Source organism: Anoplopoma fimbria, chromosome 6 (genome assembly GCF_027596085.1).
Source record: "Anoplopoma fimbria isolate UVic2021 breed Golden Eagle Sablefish chromosome 6, Afim_UVic_2022, whole genome shotgun sequence".
NCBI lineage: Eukaryota > Metazoa > Chordata > Actinopteri > Perciformes > Anoplopomatidae > Anoplopoma > Anoplopoma fimbria.
In genome coordinates this window covers 22,106,157-22,127,240 of record NC_072454.1, presented here as the reverse complement: position 1 = coordinate 22,127,240, position 21,084 = coordinate 22,106,157, and the positions used below count along the sequence as shown (strand labels likewise).

At 40.9% G+C, this 21,084-nt stretch overlaps 1 protein-coding gene across 3 annotated transcripts in view; it reads left to right on the top strand.

Annotated features, from left to right (window-relative positions):
- smap1 (small ArfGAP 1) overlaps positions 1 to 21,084 on the top strand; it is a 105,649-nt gene that overhangs the window by 54,766 nt on the left and 29,799 nt on the right. For all 3 annotated transcript variants that reach the window (XM_054600097.1, XM_054600095.1, XM_054600096.1), the window contains one exon: positions 16,556 to 16,619. In XM_054600097.1, coding sequence (XP_054456072.1) covers positions 16,556 to 16,619 — 64 coding nt within the window. The remainder of the gene's footprint in view (positions 1 to 16,555; positions 16,620 to 21,084) is intronic.

Here is a 21,084-nt window from a genome sequence, read left to right as displayed (position 1 = left end):
AGAACGTCACCAAAATTGAGCAGACATTGCGCATACCACAGTCTATTTTTATTTGTTGTTGCGGTTGTGTGGTTTTATTTGATTAAGGTTTTATTTATTTAGGATATTTTAATGTTTTTTTTTACCTTATAATTTAAATATTATTTAAGAATTAAAAGTTTGCTGCACGTTTAAAAGATGTATTCTGTTATTATGCTAATGTTTTTTTTTTTATTTCAGTGGCATGAAATGGATTTAAAATGACAATAATATTGTTTATCGTTATTATTTCTGGGACAATATATCATCCGACAAAATCAGTTATTGTTACAGGCCTAGTGACCTCTTAAAGTTACTGAACCTTAAGCCTTCACTTTTACTAATTAACTGTTAAATTGCATATCCCCCAACTAGATGGCAAATTGCTTTTAGGAAGGCTATATTTGCTGAAACACATTGGTTTTCTAATTGAAGCTACCTTATTAGTTTCTTTTATCAGGCATACTAAAGTATAGATTTGTCCCTAGAGTACCATAATACAGGTGTTCAGACAGATGTTAGGCAATGTTGTCCCTTCACGGCACGTCAGTCTAGTGTGATAGTGATTGAAACCTTCCCTCAGCATATCAGTCCCCTGAACAGTAGTTTGACTTGTGCATTACTCCTAACAGTGACAAGGACTGAAGGGGAGTCATGGTTCTAGCAAGAGAGAGAGAGACACGTTAGTTCACCTACGGTTGATGTGACTCAATCAATATTGTGTAGACTTTGAGAAACTGGGAAGTGCATTCCCAGCAGAATTTGTTGGGGTTTGTTAGGGGTTTTGAAAGAGGTGTAACAAATCCATGCAGGAGTTCATGTAGACCCAAATTTGCATCCCGTCACAGACCTGCAGTTTTACAAAGAGATGTAAAACTGCAACAAAGAGGCGTAAAGAGACTCACAATGACTCTGAAAAGGGGGAAAACAACCACAAAGAGACAGGAAATCACAAAAAAAACTACATTGAGCAACAAAATGATAATAAGATACACAAAACAACTACAAACAGACACAAAACTACAAAGAGATGTGTAATGACTAAACAGAGACACAAAATGACTACAAAGATACACAAAACGACTACAAGGACACAAAATGACTACAAAGATACACAAAGCATCTGTTGGAAAAAACAAAACAAAATATTGGTTTGAATGAGGACCAATGAATACATTTGTAGCTTTGCTTCATAGCTCATTCATGTTTTGTACAAGTGCTTATCCTTACACTTGGCATTTTATAGCATTTTCTTAATTGCTTGCATGCTCGTTACTGAACATCTCGACCTTAAGCATGTCTAATGTGTTACCCTCAGCATATTTGGCGGAAGATGTTTGGATGAGTTCCAGCGGAGCATATGGCCTCTGAATGTGCTTTAATAATTAAAATTGTTAATTGTGAGAGGGGTGATGTAAGCTTAGCAATATTTGAGCCAATACTCATTCTTTTTGTGTGGACTTTTTCATGCCCTGTTGTTTTCAGGAAAGCCTCATGGACAGTATTTCACTCAAATTCTCTCTCCACAGACAGCATAAATCGTTTTGTGTCTTCAGCCGAAGGGCAGGCGGGCTGATGTATCTTTTAATTGACGGGAGGAACTCTGGGATATGTTGGGCATTTAAATGTAAAATTAACTAAGCATTGACTTTTCTGCTCAGTCATCTTAAAATGAAATGGTTATAACATATTCAGCAGCAAGAGAGATCTCCTTGCATTGGAGGTGATCGCCTGATTTGAGATTTAACATACAGAAAAGGCAAATTCATAGATAAAATCGGAAAAAAACCTGCACACAGGTGTTGTGAATGTAAATAGTCGTGCACAGACATTCAGCCTGATAGACACACTAGAATATCAAGTAGTTTGTCTTTTTTTCCTCTGTGTTCAAATGAACCATTTTTATTCAGCTTGATTGGGGTTGTCAGAGCTCAACTTTGTCTCGTTCTCCACACTTCCTACCCGGTGCCTGTAGGCACTAATTAGACTACAGCTCTGATTGGAAGCTGGCGTCTGAGTGTGTGTGTGTTATGTCCTCACACAAATAGAAAGCAGAGGAAATCCTCTGGAATTAAGCCATTTGGCCGAACAACTGTTTTTAGGGCTTAAATGTTAAGATGAGGATTAGGTGGGGGCAAAGGTCAGGCTTGTGTTCGTGTGTCATCGTGATTTTTCACAAACATCATTATTTTCTTTTCATGATACATTGGGCAAGAGCCTCTGATGCTCGGCCATATCCTATACGCAGCGTCGGCCCTTCTACGCTGCATCTCTTTGGCCGTATATTTAGATGAATAAGGCTCAATATTCGAGTCAGCCACAGCACTGGAAAACTTATCCTCTGCACTCATATTTTGGGTTGTAATTTTCACTTTCGGAAATGTAGCTAGTTTGCAATACAAGAAAAGGGAACGAGGAGGCTCTGTTCTTGGTTTTGTTTAGTATTTTTGTTTAAGTTACACAAAAAAACTGCCAGGTGTTCTGAAAAGTGAAACCAATGGGGAAGTCTTTTAAACCTGCATTCTCTCTACTGACCAGCAGGGGGCGACTCCTCTGGCGGCCAAAGATAAGTTACATTTTATAGATGTCTATGAGATAATGACTCTACTTCTGTCGTGATTTATCCACTCAGTAAACATTGTAAACATGAGTTTATGGTCTCAATCTCTAGTTTCAAGTCTTCTTCAATACAGCATGATGTTCATTTAGTAAATTATGATCCATTTAGAGTCAAACAGACCATAAAGCAGAGTATGCTTTAGGGCGAGGCTACCTTTGACCCTCTAAAAGAGCTTTACTACGTCTCTACGTCACTCCTCCGCATTCCAAACATGGTAACTTCCAATCACTGGTTGGAAGAAACCAAGATGGCGACGACCGTAATCCAAAATGGCGGCCAAACTGCAGAACTCAAGGCTTCTAAACTGCTGTCCAAAAATCAATTGGTGACATCACGAAGACTAGGGCCACTTCTTATATACAGTCTATAGGAATTGACAACAGGTTTTGGAACTGTTGATTTTGAGGAAGAACAATATATTTTGAGGGCGGCTGTGGCGTAGTGGAGAGCAAGGTAGTTCTCCAATCAGAGGGTCGGTGGTTCGATACCCGGCTTCAGCAGTCGATGTGTCCTTGGGCAAGACACTTAACCCCAAGTTGCTCCTGAAGGCTTGCCATCGGTGTGGACTGGATGTTGCATGAATGTTAGTTAGAGTCTGATGGTGGCACCTTGCATGGTAGCCTGTCATCAGTGTGTGAATGGGTGAATGATATGTAATATACTACTGACTGTAAGTCGCTTTGGAGAAAAGCGTCTGCTAAATGACTGTAATGTAATGTAATGTAATTTTGCCGCTGCGAACTCAGCTCTCTGGGTCAGCTTAGCGTGCACTGAGGAATTTATTGCTTCAGTCGACGATCTTTACCAACAACATCGTTTGGACGTTCACATAAAAAGGTAGCGAATTTTCCCATTTTAAGATGATTCAATAAAAATAAATTCTTGTTAGTGGAAAAAAAAGCGTGTGAAAGAGACGTAACAGGTGTGTCACAGAAAGTGGAGAAAGAGGACAGAGTGTACTCCAGACTCACCACCACAAAAACACACAGTGCTATTTTAAAGGGAGAATGAGTGACTCCATTATCTCCCTCTCGTTGTTTCCCCCTCCCTCTCCTCACCTCCATTCATCTCCACCTCTGCTGCATTCGTCCTTCTCCCTCTCCTCCTAGCTCTCTCTCTCTCCCTCTCTATGAAGACTAAATCATTGTGTCGTCCCGTTGGAGTGCTGGCGTGTGTTGTCTTTTTCTTCTCAGCCCCATGAATAAATTATCAAAGAGAACAAGAGGCTGCTTTCCTTCATGGGAAACACTGGCGCTCGCCTTTAGTTGGAGATAGAAATGAAGGTGTGTGTGTGTGTGTGTGTGTGTGTGTGTGTGTGTGTGTGTGTGTGTGTGTGTGTGTGTGTGTGTGTGTGTGTGTGTGTGTGTGTGTGTGTGTGTGTGTGTGTGTGTGTGTGTGTGTGTGTGTGTGTGTGTGTGTGTGAAGATGCATTTGTGTGTATCTTTGTTCATTCCGTTTGGGGATTTGGGGAGTGTCTCTTATCGCTAGGTGCTCTGCACATCTGGACTGAGTTGGGCTTTCAATGGTTCCCCGAGATTGGATGTGTGACACACACACACACACACACACACACACACACACACACACACACACACACACACACACACACACACACTCAGCAGCAGCAGTTGCAGCAGCTAAAGCATATCTGTGGTCGATTGGAGTTAGTTTGAGCGGACGGTGAAGGGCAGCCAAAGGAGCAGCTCTCTGTGACTAATAACGTGACACACACACACACACACACACACACACACACACATAGAAAGCTGTGCTCTCTGAGGTCTGGCAGTCAGAGGATCGATAGCGTAGCCACACGGAGGCTAATCAATAAGGTGGATTTGCACCGCTGGAGGACGAGAATCAAGCCTGTATCCCAAGAAAACACACACAGGCAATCATAAACGCACACATCCAGCCTCCCCCACTATAAATCCACTCCCTCCCATCTCAAACAACCACACATACGCATCCCCCCCCCCCCCCCGCTGTGATGCAGCAGAGCCTATATATGCCACTGAGATGGTTATATCCCAGCTTACCTCTCCAAACTGAGCAGGTTGGCATTCACAGAGCTCAGGGCTTTGTAAAGCATATCGTACAACAGGATTCATTGTCGGTCGTAGATTTGTGTCAAGTCCCTGCTGACGTGTGAGAGGGAGATGGTCCATAACATAATTATGTTGACAGCGATCTGTAAATATCGCAGGTGCTATTCTATGTTCTAGGTGCTACATGTAGCTAGTTTACTGTCAAAGTTATTTTATATTCTAGTGGCTTGATAACTGGAATAAATGGCCTACCTTTTCTGTTTACGTTAGCCGTTTTTTGTAAACCAGCAGTGACTTGTTTGTCTGTCACAGCAAGGTCATTTTCAGTTGACACAGAGGCTACGGCAGCTAGGAGCAGGAAACTTGATGATGATAATGAAGGTTATAACATTATAAAAATGTATTGAATCAAGAGTTGTTGTTCATGTAAAGGCGGGGATGTGGATCACACCGAAGATAGATACGATTTGGGCGTCAAAACTGATAGTTGGCATTGACCCTGTACGAAGATTCTCTTCCTCCACTTCTGAAAAGTGAAGCCAATGTGGAAGTGCCTTGAACCTGCATTCTTTCTGACGGCCAGCAGGGGGGCATTTGGTTGCAAAAAGAAGTCTAATTGTATAGAAGTCTATGAGAAAATGACCCTACTTCTAACTTGATTTATTACCTCAGTAAACATTGTAAAGTTTATGGTCTCAATCTCTAGTTTCAAGTCTTCTTCAATACAGCATGATGTTCATTTAGTGAATTATGGTCCATTTAGAGTCAAATAGACCATAAAGCAGGGTATGCTTGAGGGTGGGGCTTACTTTGATAGACAGGTCTCTACCGGAACGTATACAGGGTCAATTTCATTCGTATTTAGCACAAATATGGTCACTTCCGTTCCCTGGTTGCAAAAAGCCAAGATGGCGACGGCCGACATGCCAACCTCGAGGCTTCAAAACGGACAAACCAAAGTGTGACGTAACGACGACTACATCCATCTTCTCATATACAAACTAGAGCATAAACACAACAATCTTGAAGAAGATTCTCTGTGTGTTCCACGGTAACACCTGCATGCTAATCCAGCTTGTCGCACATGCTTTTCCCAAATCCAACTGTGTGTTCTCTAAATCCACGTGTCTGAGTGTGTGTGTGTGTGTGTGCCCGTGCATCGCATCCAGTCCATCGAGCGCCTTCCTCTGGACAAGTTGGATCATCGGGTTTGTGTTCCCTGAATCGGAGCATCTGTGGGTCTGCCTGTTCCCTAAATCCACCCCAAAAAATTCCAACCTGAAACCGCCCCTTTCTCAAAAATACACAGCCTAACACAATTCTCGATGCTCTGAAAGCCCTCCTGTTTAGTGACAAATCAGATTCCCTTCCTCAAACACCTGAAATCACCATGTTTAAACTGCTGTGTGTGCTGTGTGTGTTCGTTGCCGCCGTTTTGATTTGATCTGGCATTCTTTCCCTGAACGGCACCGTCACGCGTCAGGCGTCAGACCCGTGACCTTCCTCAAACACTCAAGTGTGTGTTTGTGTGTCTCTGTGGGTGCATATATTTGTAGAGTGTGTGAGTGATTGAGTGTGCGTTTGTGTTGTGGTTGTTTGTGCCATTTTGCATGCATTAACCAAATTTGTCTGCGCTTTTCTACATTAGTGTATGTCTGTTTTACCTCTTTGTGTTTATGTCTTTGTGTGTGTGTGTGTGTGTGTGTGTGTGTGTGTGTGTGTGTGTGTGTGTGTGTGTGTGTGTGATGAATGTAACCGTGTGTGGAAGAGATGCTGTCGTGTGTGAATGTAAGATCTCGTGTGTGTAAGAGATGAATGTAACCGGTGTGGAAGAGATGCTTGCGTGTGGAAGAAGATCTCCTCTCTATAACAAAACCTTTTAAGTGTGTGTGTGTGTGTGTGTGTGTGTGTGTGTGTGTGTGTGTGTGTGTGTGTGTGTGTGTGTGTGTGTGTGTGTGTGTGTGTGTGTTTGTCGGTGCCACCAGCTGAGTGACAGATTGTGTTGAGTGGTGCAGAACTGCAGCAGCCCGGCGCACTTAACAGCCTCTGACTTACTGCTGTGCCACACACACACGCAGGGACTTTGTTGTGTGTGTGTGTGTGTGTGTGTGTGTGTCCCAGGGTGGAGCTGCTGTGCTGCCGACTATATAGATATCTCCGTCTGTATTGATAATGCATTATCAACACGCTGCACCGTCCATTTCTTTCCATCTCTCTCCTCCCTATCTGTCCCTCAATTTGTCATCCTCTCCTCATGTCCTTTTCTTTATTTGACTTACCTGTACTCCTCATCATCTCGCTCCCTTTGCTCCTCAACTTTTTGTTCACTCTCTTCCTAATTGCCCCAACCCTCCTCTCCCCCCTCAGATTGACCCCCTCTTCCTCCCTGCCTCTCTTCTCTCCCTCTCCCTCCCCGTCTGTCTTCCACAGCGTCGGCTCACCCAGCCGGTGGCAGTTTTTGTTATTCTCTTTTATAGCGTTAATAAGGCAGCTGTCAGCCACGAGGAGACAATCCACTTCCTTACAGCGCTACCTCCAACTACTACATGTACTACAGTACCGCTGTTGTAGTTACCAGTCACTCTGCTACCGCCGTCTCCACTGCAGCAGCCACACCTACCAATGTCAAATAAAAGTCAGCACTCAAAATAATGGCCCACGAGGTAAACTTGGCTCTACGTGCTCCAGTCATACACACTGCTTTGTTGCTGTTGGTTTCTCTTTTGAATAAAATATACTGTTCATTTTTTGAGCAAGAAAGTGACTTTCACAATTTTCATAATGCTGCCCCGACCCCACCCTCGGGTTCCTCTTCACATAAACACAACTCCATCTCACTCACAACTCGTCAAATACCAACGTTTGGTCAGTGCCTCTCTATACTGATACTGACACACCGCGCTGTCTACGTATCTGAAGCTAGAGGAGTACGTAGAGCGTCAAAATTCGTGGTTTAGGGCCACTGACCAAGCCTCTGTATTTGAAGAGTTGGGAGTGACAATGTTGTCAACACAGCTAGTTCTGTTAGCACTGTTAGCACCGTCAGCTGCTAGACGTCAGCTCTTCGCCATGTTGAGAGCCGCGTGGACACAATCCCTCAGTCTTATATGCCCTGAATTTCGACTTGACCACCTTTAAGGCTTGAACAGAAACGTTTTTTTTTGCGGAAATGTAGCATCTGACTAATACCAATCCTACTGATTCACAGTGTGACTACTTCTGCTGCTGCTCCAGAGGTTCTAGCAGCTTAACTGCAGCTTCCGCTCTACCTTTGCAGCTGTAGTACACTTGCTTCTTAGCTGCACTGTCTGCAGCTGTCTGTAACATGTCTCCCTCAATCATGCTCATGGTTATTCTTCTTCATTCGTCCTCTATTTCCTGTCCTCTGTGTCTCTCCCTCACGCCCACTCTCGCTCTTCTCGCCGCTAACCAATTTGTAGCCCTCATCTCCCGCTCGTCTCCTTCCACTCTATTTGTTTTTTTTCCTCTCCCTCTATTAGTGTTGCTCGCTCTTTGTTTGTTCCATCACCTCGCTCTGCCTCCCCTCAGAGGATAAGACGTTTGTTTCATCTCCCGGCCTCTCGTACGTGCAAACGGGAGGGAGGACGGTGGGAGTCTGAGAGGCTGAGTACAGTCTCAGTGGGTCACCGAGCCTCTCTGTCAGGGACTGCAGGTGTGTTGTTGGAGATGCGAGTGAGTGAGTGAGTACCGCTGGTTCCAGGTTTCATCATTTATGAGGTGGTAGTCGGCGATGCAGTGCTCCCCAGAGTTCCAGAGATTGATGTTGGTTTGAAAGGCGGTACAAATATTTTGGGACTGAAGCTGTTGTTCGCTTGTGTACACCGGCCTGGCAAGAAGCACAGATGGATGGACGGAATGAGTCGATGATGTCTCCACGAACATATTTTTGTTACTATTCATACTGTAGCCCTATGATTCTCTAGGCATTCGTCACAAAAAATGACATGTCTACAATTTATATTTTGCAGTTTGACATAGATTTAGAACGGTACTTTATCAGACCCATCATCAAACTTGCTATGAACCTCCAGGATCCCTGTTTATGTATGGGGGGGGCCTTTAGACCACCAAGCCCCCTTTGATGCCCCACTGTGTAGGCTTTGTATAATTCAAAGTACAAGGTTACAAGGTTATTTTTATTGTCATTGTACAACAGGGTTGCACAACAAAATGTAGATTGTAGTGCCATTTTGCTACAAAACAAAACACAAAAATACACAAAAAAGAAGTATATCACATGTGATGGGTGGAGGATGAATTGAGTAGGTCACTCAGCTTGAGGAAAGGTTTGGTTTAAAGTCTGGTGGTACAGTAGCTGATACTTCTGTAAGTATTTCCAGATGACAGCAGGGTGAATAGGTTGTGGGCTAGGTGGGTTTTGTCTTTTTATATCCTTTGAACTCTTTGCAGGCACCTCTTGTCACCAATATCACTGATGCTCAGTAGATGGGTACCAATGATGTTCTGGGCAGTTTTAATCACCCACTGTAGAGCCCTCTTGTCCTGGATCCCTGCACATCCCATGCCAATATGTTTCCAGTCAGGATGCTTTCTATTGCTTATCTGAAGAAGTTAACCAGAACTTGGCTCGGGAATTTTGCCTTCTTAAGTTTCCTTAGGAAATACAGCCATTTATGAGCTTTCTTTACCAGGATGGAGATGTGTGAAGACCACGTCAGACTATTTGTGATGCTGATTCCCAGAAACTGTTCACTTGCTCCACCTCAGCTCCCTTGATGTAGACAGGGATCTGTGTCCGGGCCGCAGTAACAGTTCAAAGTACAGTACATCCAAGTAGTGCACATGCAGTATCAATTATTACTCACTTTTCTTAACATAACCGTGCATAAATAAAGAGCGTGTGAGAGAAATACATTTTTATTTTTCTGTTTTACACCATATTTATGAAAGATAATACTGTTTTTACCCTTGTTTTGAGTATTTTTTGTTGTAATTTCCTTTTTCTATTGTAGTTGATTATTTTTTTTATCTTACTCTTATTGCTATTCTTTATTGCATTGGTGTCAGTATTACTTCTTTTATACTTGATAATTGTTATTTTGCTATATGTTTATATTTTTTATTCTATTGTTATTCTTCTGTTGTAATCTTTGATCAAACTCTGGCACAAAACTTTCCTTCGGGATAAATAAAGTTTTATTTTATATTATCGTCCTTAGTTTACGACTGAGCTCGGGGGAATTCCCAATCTAAGAAACCTTTCCTTTAAAACACACCATGAAGACCATGTTACTGCTCATTAGTTTAATGTCATTCCGCGGCTGCAACGGCAGCTTCCTTTCTCTCTTCCTTCCACAATGCTTGACCTTTTGTTGTGCAGGTGCTGAATGTCGTAGATATCTAGAACTACTAAATGTCATGCCTCTGTGTGCATGTTTGGTATGCTGTTTTTTTTTTTTTTGGTTTTGTTTTATTTATTAGATGGCACACTGTTGGGTCCATTTAATATAAGCCACATGCAGAAGGAGACATGCCAGTTCCGCAAGCTGCTGCCTGGTCTCAAAGTGTGGCTTATCGTCTCATCAAGCACTTTTTATAATAGCATTATCTCATGCTTTGATGTGATTAGGATGCCACAGGTACCCGAGGGATGTTGGGTCCAGTTTCATGCACCTAATGAATATTTATATACAGTATTACCATTTCTGGCAGCCAGCTTCCCAATCTTGATTAATTCTTTGCCTCACGAGTCCCTTGGAGTTTGTTTTCATGCTGTTCAAGACATGAATTAAAAGAAAATATCTAAAAATGACTTCATCTAGAGATGTTGGAAATTGAGAGTGATCAACTGTCTTCATAACCTTGTATGGTAAAAAATAAAATTAGAGAGATGGGACTCAATAATACAACACTGTTGCTAACAATAACTGAAAAAATAAAAGAAGGCATTAAAATAATGGCACACATTGTAAATTCAGCATTATGTACATTTCCACAACACCATCATATTCATCACTCTGTTGCTTAGTTTCTGGCGTTGGAGAAGCATTGGCTGTAGGCATTTGGTTTTTGGGTTGATCGTCCGTCTGTCCGGTCCATGATTGTGAAAGTGATATCTCAGGAACACCTCGAGGGAAATGCTTGAGATTTTGCATAAACGCCCACCTGGACTCATTAATTATTGATTTGAATTTGGTGATGAAAGGTAAAAGATCAAGGTCACTGTTACCTCACAAAACACATTTTAGGCCAAGCTCAAGAATTGATAAGCTAATTATGACAATTTCACAAACACTTTTATGAAATGATGACAATATGGACAGAGGTAGAATTTAACTTTTAATGTAAAAACCTCTTTGCAGGAGGTTGTATGATAATGGACTTTATTTATATAATGCTTTTCTACCTTAATGGGGAAAGCGCTTTGCAGTTTGCCTATCCTTTACCAATTCACACTGTTGGGTTCAGTGTCATGCTTAGGTACACTTCAACACGTGGTCAGGAGAAATTAGGGATGAAACTGCCAATCCTGCAACCAGGACAACCCACTCTAACCCCTAAGGCACACCTGCTTTAGTATATAGCAGTCTCTATCTTAACACCAACTTACTAAAATACAAAAACTGCAAAGTAGAAATGAGTGGAATGAATGAGTAAAAAAAGAACAGTACTCAAGACGTTCTGCAGAATTGTTTCGCATTAAAAGCCTACAGTCTTTTTAATATGTGAAACATAGGCATAAATTGTTGACTTTCATTGATAGTAGCTTTACACAGAACGAAATAAATGTTTTGTAGGCCAATCAGGAAGTTAGCATCGCTTTGGTACCCTCAACCAAAAGCCAATGGGATTTTTCCAATAAAGTGTGGATTAGTTCTCTGTTGCAAACCAACGTCTATGATACTTTCAGCAAGATAATCTTCACAAATGAACACAATTTTTGTCAGAATAGATCGGCAATCAGCAAAAGTAAAAAGCTACCGTTGGGGTATAAAGGAACTACACCACGTTCGCATAACTTCAACCTCACCACCACAAAACTAAAGGCGGACCAGTGTTCTAGTCTCATTTAGCCACTTGTTAGCTTCCTTCTAAGAGACCTAAAAGCTTATAAATTCACGAGAGGGGTATTTACTGACATATTTGAACAAAATGTTAATATCTCTTAATCTTGTGTTAACCACGGACCATATTTCAACCATCGAACTAAAACCCCCAAGGGAGACAAGGGAACCAGAAGTGCAAAAATTCTGACTCATTTCCGGGTTTTTAGGACTCACTTATGCAGCACTCCATTGTATTTGCTGTCGACTTTGACATAATAGAAAGTACTCAACAGTACCTCGCTGTCGCCCTTTTCTTTTTCTTTGACTTCATCATAAGCCCGTTGAGTACATCGGGGACAAACTTCCAGCAGACTTTGCCCACCCCCACTCAGACATCCAGTGTGACAGCCGTCAGCTGATGGCTTTGTCTGGTGTGTGCTTTTGACAGCGATCTGATGTGACAGCAGTCATCGGAGGGTTTGGTTTGCTCAGTGGCTTCCATTCATTCTGGCATCACCCTCGTTGCCAAAGACTACTCGTCTATTGCGGAGGGATGGTGGGTGGTTATCGATTGCTGGCCTCCTTTCCAATTTCACTGCCCCTAACAACCAATCACAGTCTGTCGCTAGCCGTCCGTCAGCTGCATCACTCGGTATCAATCTAGATAGCTAATGGAAAGCCCAACTTGTCTGTGAATGTTTTCGAGAACAATATTGGCAGCATGCTTAAATCCCCTCATACGGCGGGGGATTTAAGCTTTTTATGCAGAATGACATTTTGGATTTCCTTCTTTCTTTCTTCTCGTGGCTCACAGCAGCTGTGTGGGATGTAGCGTTGAAAAGGCTATGAAATTTTAATTTTGTGACGCTGCGCACGGTCTGAAATGTTGGTAATCAAATGGACAGGCATGCTAAAAAAAATTAATTCTTGTTTCTCTTACCCTGCCAATACTCTAAATGGAGGTGTGGACTTGTCTGGGGAGAGTTTTGTATTGTGGTTTGGCTGATAATGATGTCTTTGTGTGGGGAGTATGTGCTTGGATTGTGCTGTAAGGTTTTAGATGTACCAATTTTTTGTTTTAATGTTGATTCTCTAAAATCTTAGGGTTAAGTTTCGGGTTAAGGAGGCCCCAATCTCATTTGCCATATCAGTACTAGTGCTGATCGGCAATCTGCAAGATATCACCAAATAAAATAAATATTATATAAAATTAAATTAAATACAGTTCTTTCAACACCGTTATCGTAATATTCAGTAAATATTCTATAAATGACATTCATTTAGCAATTTTGGGCCAGGGGATTTTGTTTTAAGTGCCACAGCAATCCTTGGCTTCACGTAACTTTAAGTGAAAATGATTCCGAGAGATCAACCTAGTGGACTTCACAGATTTTTATATTTGAAGAAAGAAAGGGCACAGGTATTAAATACTCTGTATCAGCAGACACCCTGAGTTGAGTTATTGGAATGGGTATTAGCAGAAAAAAAAAAAAAGTATTAGTGCATCCCTACTCAATTATATTATTGTCATATATATATATATATAATGTGATGTATAAATTCTTTAATTAGATCTTTAATCTGACATCAGGGGATACTGATTTAGCTGGATCGGGTATCGGTGATAATAGGGCCGATCTATTCAATTAAATTCTAGGTTTATTTACTGTTAATATTATGTTAATTTATAGATTTTTTTTTTACCAAGTTGCTGGTGCACTATTATTTTATACCAAATACAATTAAGTAAATGAATATCTATGAATTTATTTGTTACATTTTGTTTTACAAAGTTAAGGAAAGCAATGTTTAAGTAAAGCCTGCATGTTGATTTAAACATAAAAGAATGACCTCAGTCACAGTGAGGCATAAAGCTTATTACTCAAACACCGGTATGGGATTGGTACTCTGTATCGGCCGATACCTAAAGCCCAGGTATCTGTAAAAAAAATAATAATCGGTGCATCCCTATCATCAGCTGATTAAGTCAGCTGCATTGTTCACGTTTCATTAATAGGCTGCTTGGCCAGCTGACTTAAAATATCCAGTCACAGGTGACACTTTTTTTTAAGTGTGTACTCTGTCAGCGCCGCAACTGCCTCCACCAGCCCGACCTCCTCACGTGCTGGGCTTTCAGTATTGTTTTAAGATGTAATATGCATATAGGTGTCAACTGCAAATAACTCAGATTTCTTTCAGATTTCCACAGTTAAATATATTTGAATATCCTTTTTTTTCTCGCCATATCTTACTACAGCCATTGTGGTCGATCCATTAACATAAGTGTCTCTGACAGAAATATCATGGTTTAACAATGAAATTGATTGGATGTGCAAATAAAATATTGAATATGTAGCTTGGTAAGAAAGGAATATTTTTGTAGTTGGATGTTTCTATATTTGACAATATCTCATAAAATATTTTTTTCCTAACCCAACCAGTCCTGTTAAAGCACAGCACCAACCAACCTTTTTGCTGCTGTACACAAACAACCATCCTGCTGCTGTTCATGCTTCCGCTGTACAAGCTTTGCTGCAGTCCCCACACACATCAATTCGCAGCCAATGCATTGTTGATTAGGCGTGGACACGGTAATTGTTTTCATTGCCTCGGATTGGAATGACATTGAATTTAATGTGGTCCATCGATCTTTTGTTGGGGGGAAATTGGGTTTGTTACCAGCGTTGTAGATCCCTCATGGCCCACGTGTTAACCTTTAATTCTCTCTCTCTCTCTCTCTCTGTCTCTCTCTCTCTCACTCTCTCTCTCTCTCTCTCTCTCACCACACTTTTCTCTCCAAGCTCACTATGTCTCTATCTCACCTCATCCTCCTGTCTCATTCTGCTGCTCTTTGACTTGTATTCTCTTTCTCTTTCCCTCTATCTGTCTCACCTTTAGTTTTTTTTACTCCCTCCTTTTCCTCCCCCCCCACTACCTCTTTTTTCCCCCTGTTGTGCTCCCTGTATATGCTTATAAATAAAAAAAACTCCATTAACATGATTGCCTATCAGAAACAATATTGCCATGACAGTTTAACATTGACCAATTGCTGGAAGGTGTAACGCGCAAATATTTGTAATTTTACTTCGTATAAGACTTAAAAGATTAGATCATTTAGATATTGCCATTGACAATAATTTTTTTCTTGTCTGTCGGCTAATTGATTTACTTAACGAAAGCATTTTTTTTCTACTGTCAGTCACTGCTGGAAGCTCCAGAAACCTTTGAAGTTAGATCTCTGACAGGTTTGGAAAAACACGGCTGTCTGTGTATTTTGTGCTGTGATGTAAAACAACCAAGCAGACTTGAAACTTGTGGTAGACCTCGGTGTGTCACATAAAATGCAGAGCGAGGAGCCTTATGGTAGATTCGTCCAGTGTCTAAATGAAAAGTACCCTGGATAGTTTTCTTGTAAACAGTTACAGTCAGTGTTCTTACTAAAACCTCCTTGGTCCCGCACGGGTTAAGGCCTTTGTAGACCAAGTCCGTATTATTGGTTTGCATTTTTTAAAATCCGTCACCCACTAAAATTTGTTACACACAAAAAACCTTGCATTCTGAGTCCGATGCATTTCATTATTCCATTCATTGCAAAAACTTACAAAATGAGACAAAACTGAATTATTTATGTTGGTTCTATGGATAGTGCTAGTTCCAAATGGGGCTGATGAATGAATGACATTAAGAAGCACAGCCATTACTGTATAATCTTTCATAAATATTTAGTTTTGAGAACATCCACAATTCCAAGTTTTGCAAACAACTGCCTTTAGATTCTGCATCTCTGTATTCTTTACTTCTCAGCTCAAGGCCTTTACTTCCATGAATGCATTTCCCTCCTGATAAATCATTTGTAAAGGGATTTTTTTAGAATAATTTGTACTCTGTGTTGTTAAAGCTGTACTTATCAATATTTTCAGATTACTATGAATAATTAATTATAGGACTACATGTAATGTGAAAGATTTCTCTTATAGTAACGAGCACACAGAGAGTTCCCTCAGATCTGCAGAGCTTTTTAGCTTCTTCAAGCTGATTGTTTTGGTTTCACGGCCCACAACTTAACTGATTTGTTTCACTCAGTGCTCATCAACATTTATTCCAGAAGCATCCGTTTTCAATGAAAACCTCTGATAAACTCACTGTACACTACCTGCCCAGGTGAACAGAACAGAATTTAGCAACTGGACAGCTAGATATTTCCCTCAGGTGTTGGTGGAGACCAAAACCGAGCTAGAAGAAATGTGAATGTTGGACTTAAATGAATGTCTTATGGGTGAATGGAAAAAGGGAACTGTTTGCTGACCTGTTCACCATATCATATTTATAAGGTTCTTGTTGTTACGCTTCTTGGCACATAACCGCCACCAACTGTCAGTGGTATAGCATTAAACCATCAGCAGGAATGTTATGTTACCCCATGAGCATAACAGATACAAACAGAACAGGTGATCAAAAACTCCACAGGTTCCCCAAGATAATGGATTTACTTTATATCTTTTAGATCACTTTCACCCCAAACTTCTACTCATTGTTTGGGAAAATCAAATCACTAAGGATAAAATCTGCGAGGGACATTTGAGGGAAGTTTATACTGTATATAGTAAGGCATACGGCCAGCGGGTGACATTGACTATCTAATATATTCATATAATGTACTTTTTAAGAAATCAGAATTGGTTTTCTGTATCCTTAATAAAACTTAAACAGACAGGTGAAATCCCTGCACATGATCGCAGTATCTATAATAATGCAAAATTGAATGAAAAGAAAATGTGGCAAATTGGGCATTATACTAAATAATTTCCTTTTACCTTTCTCTTTCTCTTTGTCTTTCACAGCAGTCAGAGTGTAAAGCCGGTCCTAAGGAAAGCGCAGAGCCGGCCGTGGACCTGCTAGGCCTGGGTAAGACAACCTCCTGCTATCGTGCAATATAATAAAGTGTCAAACTGTATTCACGTGACCGCCCAATGTGTCAGATGTTTAAATTGAACCATTATGTTTGGGGATCTAATAACATTTCTCGATTGATATTGTAATTATGGCAGGTTGAATAACGTGGGACATTATAAGGAAAAGGTTTAATGTGTCAGGTATTATTTGAGTTGTGTTTAGAGACCTTTTGTTCCACTTTGATGACTTATCACACCACCTGGCAGTTAATGCATCATCGGTGGCTTCAGGCCGCCATGTCTGACACAACTGTGAGCAGACGACAGTTAAATCCATACAACGTTCCAGTCATGTACCGGCCTTTCTAATTATGATTCAAGGTATATTTCAAGAAAGTGAATGTAAAGGATTGTGTTCTTTTGGGGAAATTTGGCAATAACACAAGAAAAAAAAAATACAAGAAAATTATTTTACACCGTATTTTACATGTAGTGTATATGTAAAATGTGTTGATTATTTTACACCGTAGTTTTAGTAACACCCTGTGTTACTAAAACTACAAAGCATTTATGCTCGATGCATTTTTTGTGGCTTCGGAATTTTAGAGCAGAAAAGGAAAAAGAATTAAGAGGGCATCAAATGCTTCTGAGTCGACAAAGAGCAATAATCCGTTGCCCTGAATGAACTCAGGCGACCACCTCCAATTCTGAAGAGTATAACCAAAGCAAAAGTGTGTTAAACATGCATTCTCTATACTGACCATCAGGGGGCGACTCCTCTGATTGTATAGAAGTCTATGAGAAAATGACCCTACTTCTCACTTAATTTATTCTCTCAGTAAACATTGTAAACATCAGTTTATGATACCAATCTCTAGTTTCAAGTCTTCCTCAATACAGAATAATGTTTATTTAGTAAATGATGGTCCATTTAGAGTCAATAGACCATAAAACAGGTTATGCTTTAGGGCAGGGCTACCTTGTGATTGACAGGTCGTACCAGAGCAGTACACGGCGTCTCTTTGTCACTCCTTCACATTCAAAATAGGGTCACTTTCGTTTTCTGGTTGCAAAAAGTCAGGTTGGCGACGGCCATAATCTAAAACTCAGAATTCCAGATATACCCACCATATTCTTTGGGGTAAAAATTTGTAGACGTAGCTCTCAGCTCAGAGGGAGAACTGATCATTAAATCTCCTTCTTGCATTTTAATGGCATTTATACCAAACAACAGAAAACCGAATGCACCGCGGATATGACATTCGCCTAAGGTCACAAGCTGGATTCAAACCTGTGACATTTTATGAGTTTACGGACATCTCTCCCTGCTTGTCTTTTTGGCCAGAACAGCAAAAACACAGCCAGTTATATGCCAGTAATATGCAATCACGCTGTTTTCCCAATACGAGGCTGTATTATATTAGACTCTGCCGAGGGGGTAAGCTGCGCTGACAGAAGAAATAGCCGGTGGATACGGCATTGATCAAATATTCCCGGCTGCAGCATGGAAGAGTGAAAGTGGACGCCCTGCTATGAATAACCAATGCTACACACGTCGCAGCCATGTCAAGTGGATGAGATTTCACACATAATCGATAAGTCAAATACGTGTCAGTATGCCTTCAGCACCTACACGCACACCCACCCTCGTTCCTCCATCCTATCTAACCGTGTCTCCGGTTACTTTACTTTGTGTTTCTGTCAATTCCTCTGTTCAGTCTGTGCTGGAATGAAAGCATAAACAAGACTGTGGTAACAGCCAGATAAGCATTTTTACACAAATTCTCTCTCCGGCCGTGCTTTTATCTCTTTAGTTTGCCAAACATATAAGCTTTTTATTATTATCTATCATCATTTTAAAGGCTTCTTTTTCACCACAGCAACATTAAAACAAAATGTGTGTATTTATTTCAGGTTTTGTTTTCAGCTTTGCTGTCCCATGATGATAAATGCTCTCTCAGAGATGCTCCATCCCACCAAAAATAGATCTCTTCAGGAGCCACTGAATCAATTTCCAAAAAAAAACGTCTATTGATGGAGCACCCCTGTCTGTTTGTTTCTGTCTCTGCGTCCCTTTCACTTCCACCTCGGTCTTTGCCTGGTGTAATGTCTCTGACACGCCGAATTGACACTTGAGTCTAGACGGAGAGAGTAAACAGGATTCTTCCTCCGTGTTGTCTCCTCTTTACCAGCAGCAGCTGTCCTTGTTTTGGTCCCAGCTTTACCTCTGGTTAAGATATTTAGGTTGTTCTTCCTCTTAAATATTGTCAATTGGGGAAACGTTTTCTAAATGCATGATCAAATATATTGATATTTAGCCAAACGCCTCTGGCTTCTTTACTCTAAAGACCAAAAAAGAAAGGATAAAATGGTACAAGATGTTCAGAACTGGGTTGGCCAAAACAATGATGTTCATCAACAATGGATGCCACACGCTTTAACGTGCTAAGACGCTAAATGGGCTGAATTTTGCAGAGACGATTATTTCAAATATTTTCATCATGCATTGTTTAGGTCCGTGTGTTCTAACCAGCCGTCTTTTTTGACAGTGCAGTGCTATGATGCTTGGCACATTACCCGTCACCAACTGTTGGTCAGGGGAACAGTTGGAAACTGGCGACAGGAACATGTATTGTGTCGCCTGTTTGCTTGTGCATAGGGTATCAGTCTGAAGATGATTTAGTGTCTAGGGGCAACAGCTAATATTTCTGGAATGTGTGAAGCCAGGGAATATCCTGATAATGGATATTTGGGCTAACCCCTTTTTTTTCAGTGCGCCGGTCCTTGCTTACCGTCCGATGAGCAGCTTGAGATGTGAGAAGGGAGTTGAAGCTCAAAGATGGCGTCTACAACCAGATTGTTTCACAAGTAGCCAATTGGCCAGGCTAATACAAAGCTAAATCGTTTTCAGAAGGAAGCTAATGGGTTTCAAGATTGCATTTTGGCCAATGTGTTCTGCCTCTTTTGCTCCCCAAGGACTTTTAACTTGCGCGCAACCAAAGCCCGCTCATACATGATTGGTCAATACTAATCGTTGCCTACAGATTCTTTATTCATGAACATATTTCTGTTGAAAGGTAGTCTTTATGATTATGTTTTAAACAGGCCCTATTATGCTATTTTCCGGGTGCATATTTTTATCTCAACTTACAGTTACAACATGTTTACATGCGTTAATGCTCATAATCCTCCTTGTTTTTTACATCCTGGCTGTCCTGCAGCACCTCTTCTCACCCTCTCTCTCTCTTGCTCCTCCCTCCAGAAAGCAAAGTCTGCTCTGATTGGTCAGCTAGCCCGCTCTGTTGTGATTGGTCAATGTTTCACATTTCAAAAAACTCTACCTCCAGAGCTTCAGTTCCGTCTCTCTTTTGTTGTTTGAGGGCTGACAAATACCCAGAGAGTTTTATGTGACTTCCGTAACATTATGACCTCATAAAGTTAAGGAAGTGAAGGAGAGAATTCAATGGAGCCGTTTCAGGCAGCTCAGGAGCTTCTGAGGGGGAGGGACTTCAGGTTTCATACGCTACAGACCTTTACATGTAAAAAATAAATAAATATATAACACATTAAAGAAGAGGGAAAAAGTGGAAAAAGCATAATAGGGCCACTTTAAGATAATTCAGTTGTCTGGCAACAGAAAAAGAGAAAAAATTCTAATAAGAAGAATTCAATTTTGAGTTTGGCTCTTTTTGAACTTATCACAGGTGATCACAGAGCAGCAGTGATCAGAGACCCCAAGTTTCAAACTATGATGCTCTAGGTACTTCTCTAGCGTCAGTTTTGGATGTTGCAGGGAGAGGGACGTTTTTTATTTGATTCATGACAACTTATTTAGGAATATGTGTCATTTGAGGGCAACATTAACTAATAAACTAAAGTAAGAAATTGATACGCTACCCCTACAGAGACAAAGACAGGGCCACACGATTAGGTAATCATTTAGAATCTGCCTTAGTTGATGAGTGCTGCAAATATACAATTAGCAATTCAACAAACTGCTAAAATCAATTGATGTGGAGTGAAACTGGGGGCCACTGGCAGTCTTGGCCCCCAGGGCAGTTGCTCACTTGGCGCAGCCTTGACTGCAAAAACAATTTGCCATTATCCAACTTTGTGTTTAGGAACTTAAACAAAGCAAATGTCCACCATTTCTGTCTGTTGGTTTATGTTATTGCATGGAATTCTCCCTGGTTACATAATAGTTCAAGCTGTTTTTCTGCAGCACCTCTATAAAAATTATATGTGCATCAAAACACCAACACCACAGTATGAACTATCACATTATCTGTTCCCCATTTGACATCACTACTTATTGGGGGACACAGCAAGAGGCTGCATCTTACTTCCTTTATCACCTGTAAACACATATTTAACCAGTAGCATTTTCATTCTATTTTCCACACTTTCCACCCTCTCTATAATGGTCACCAACTGGGCTTGCGTTCCTTTTTTTTTTTTTTTTTTTTTCACTCACTCGC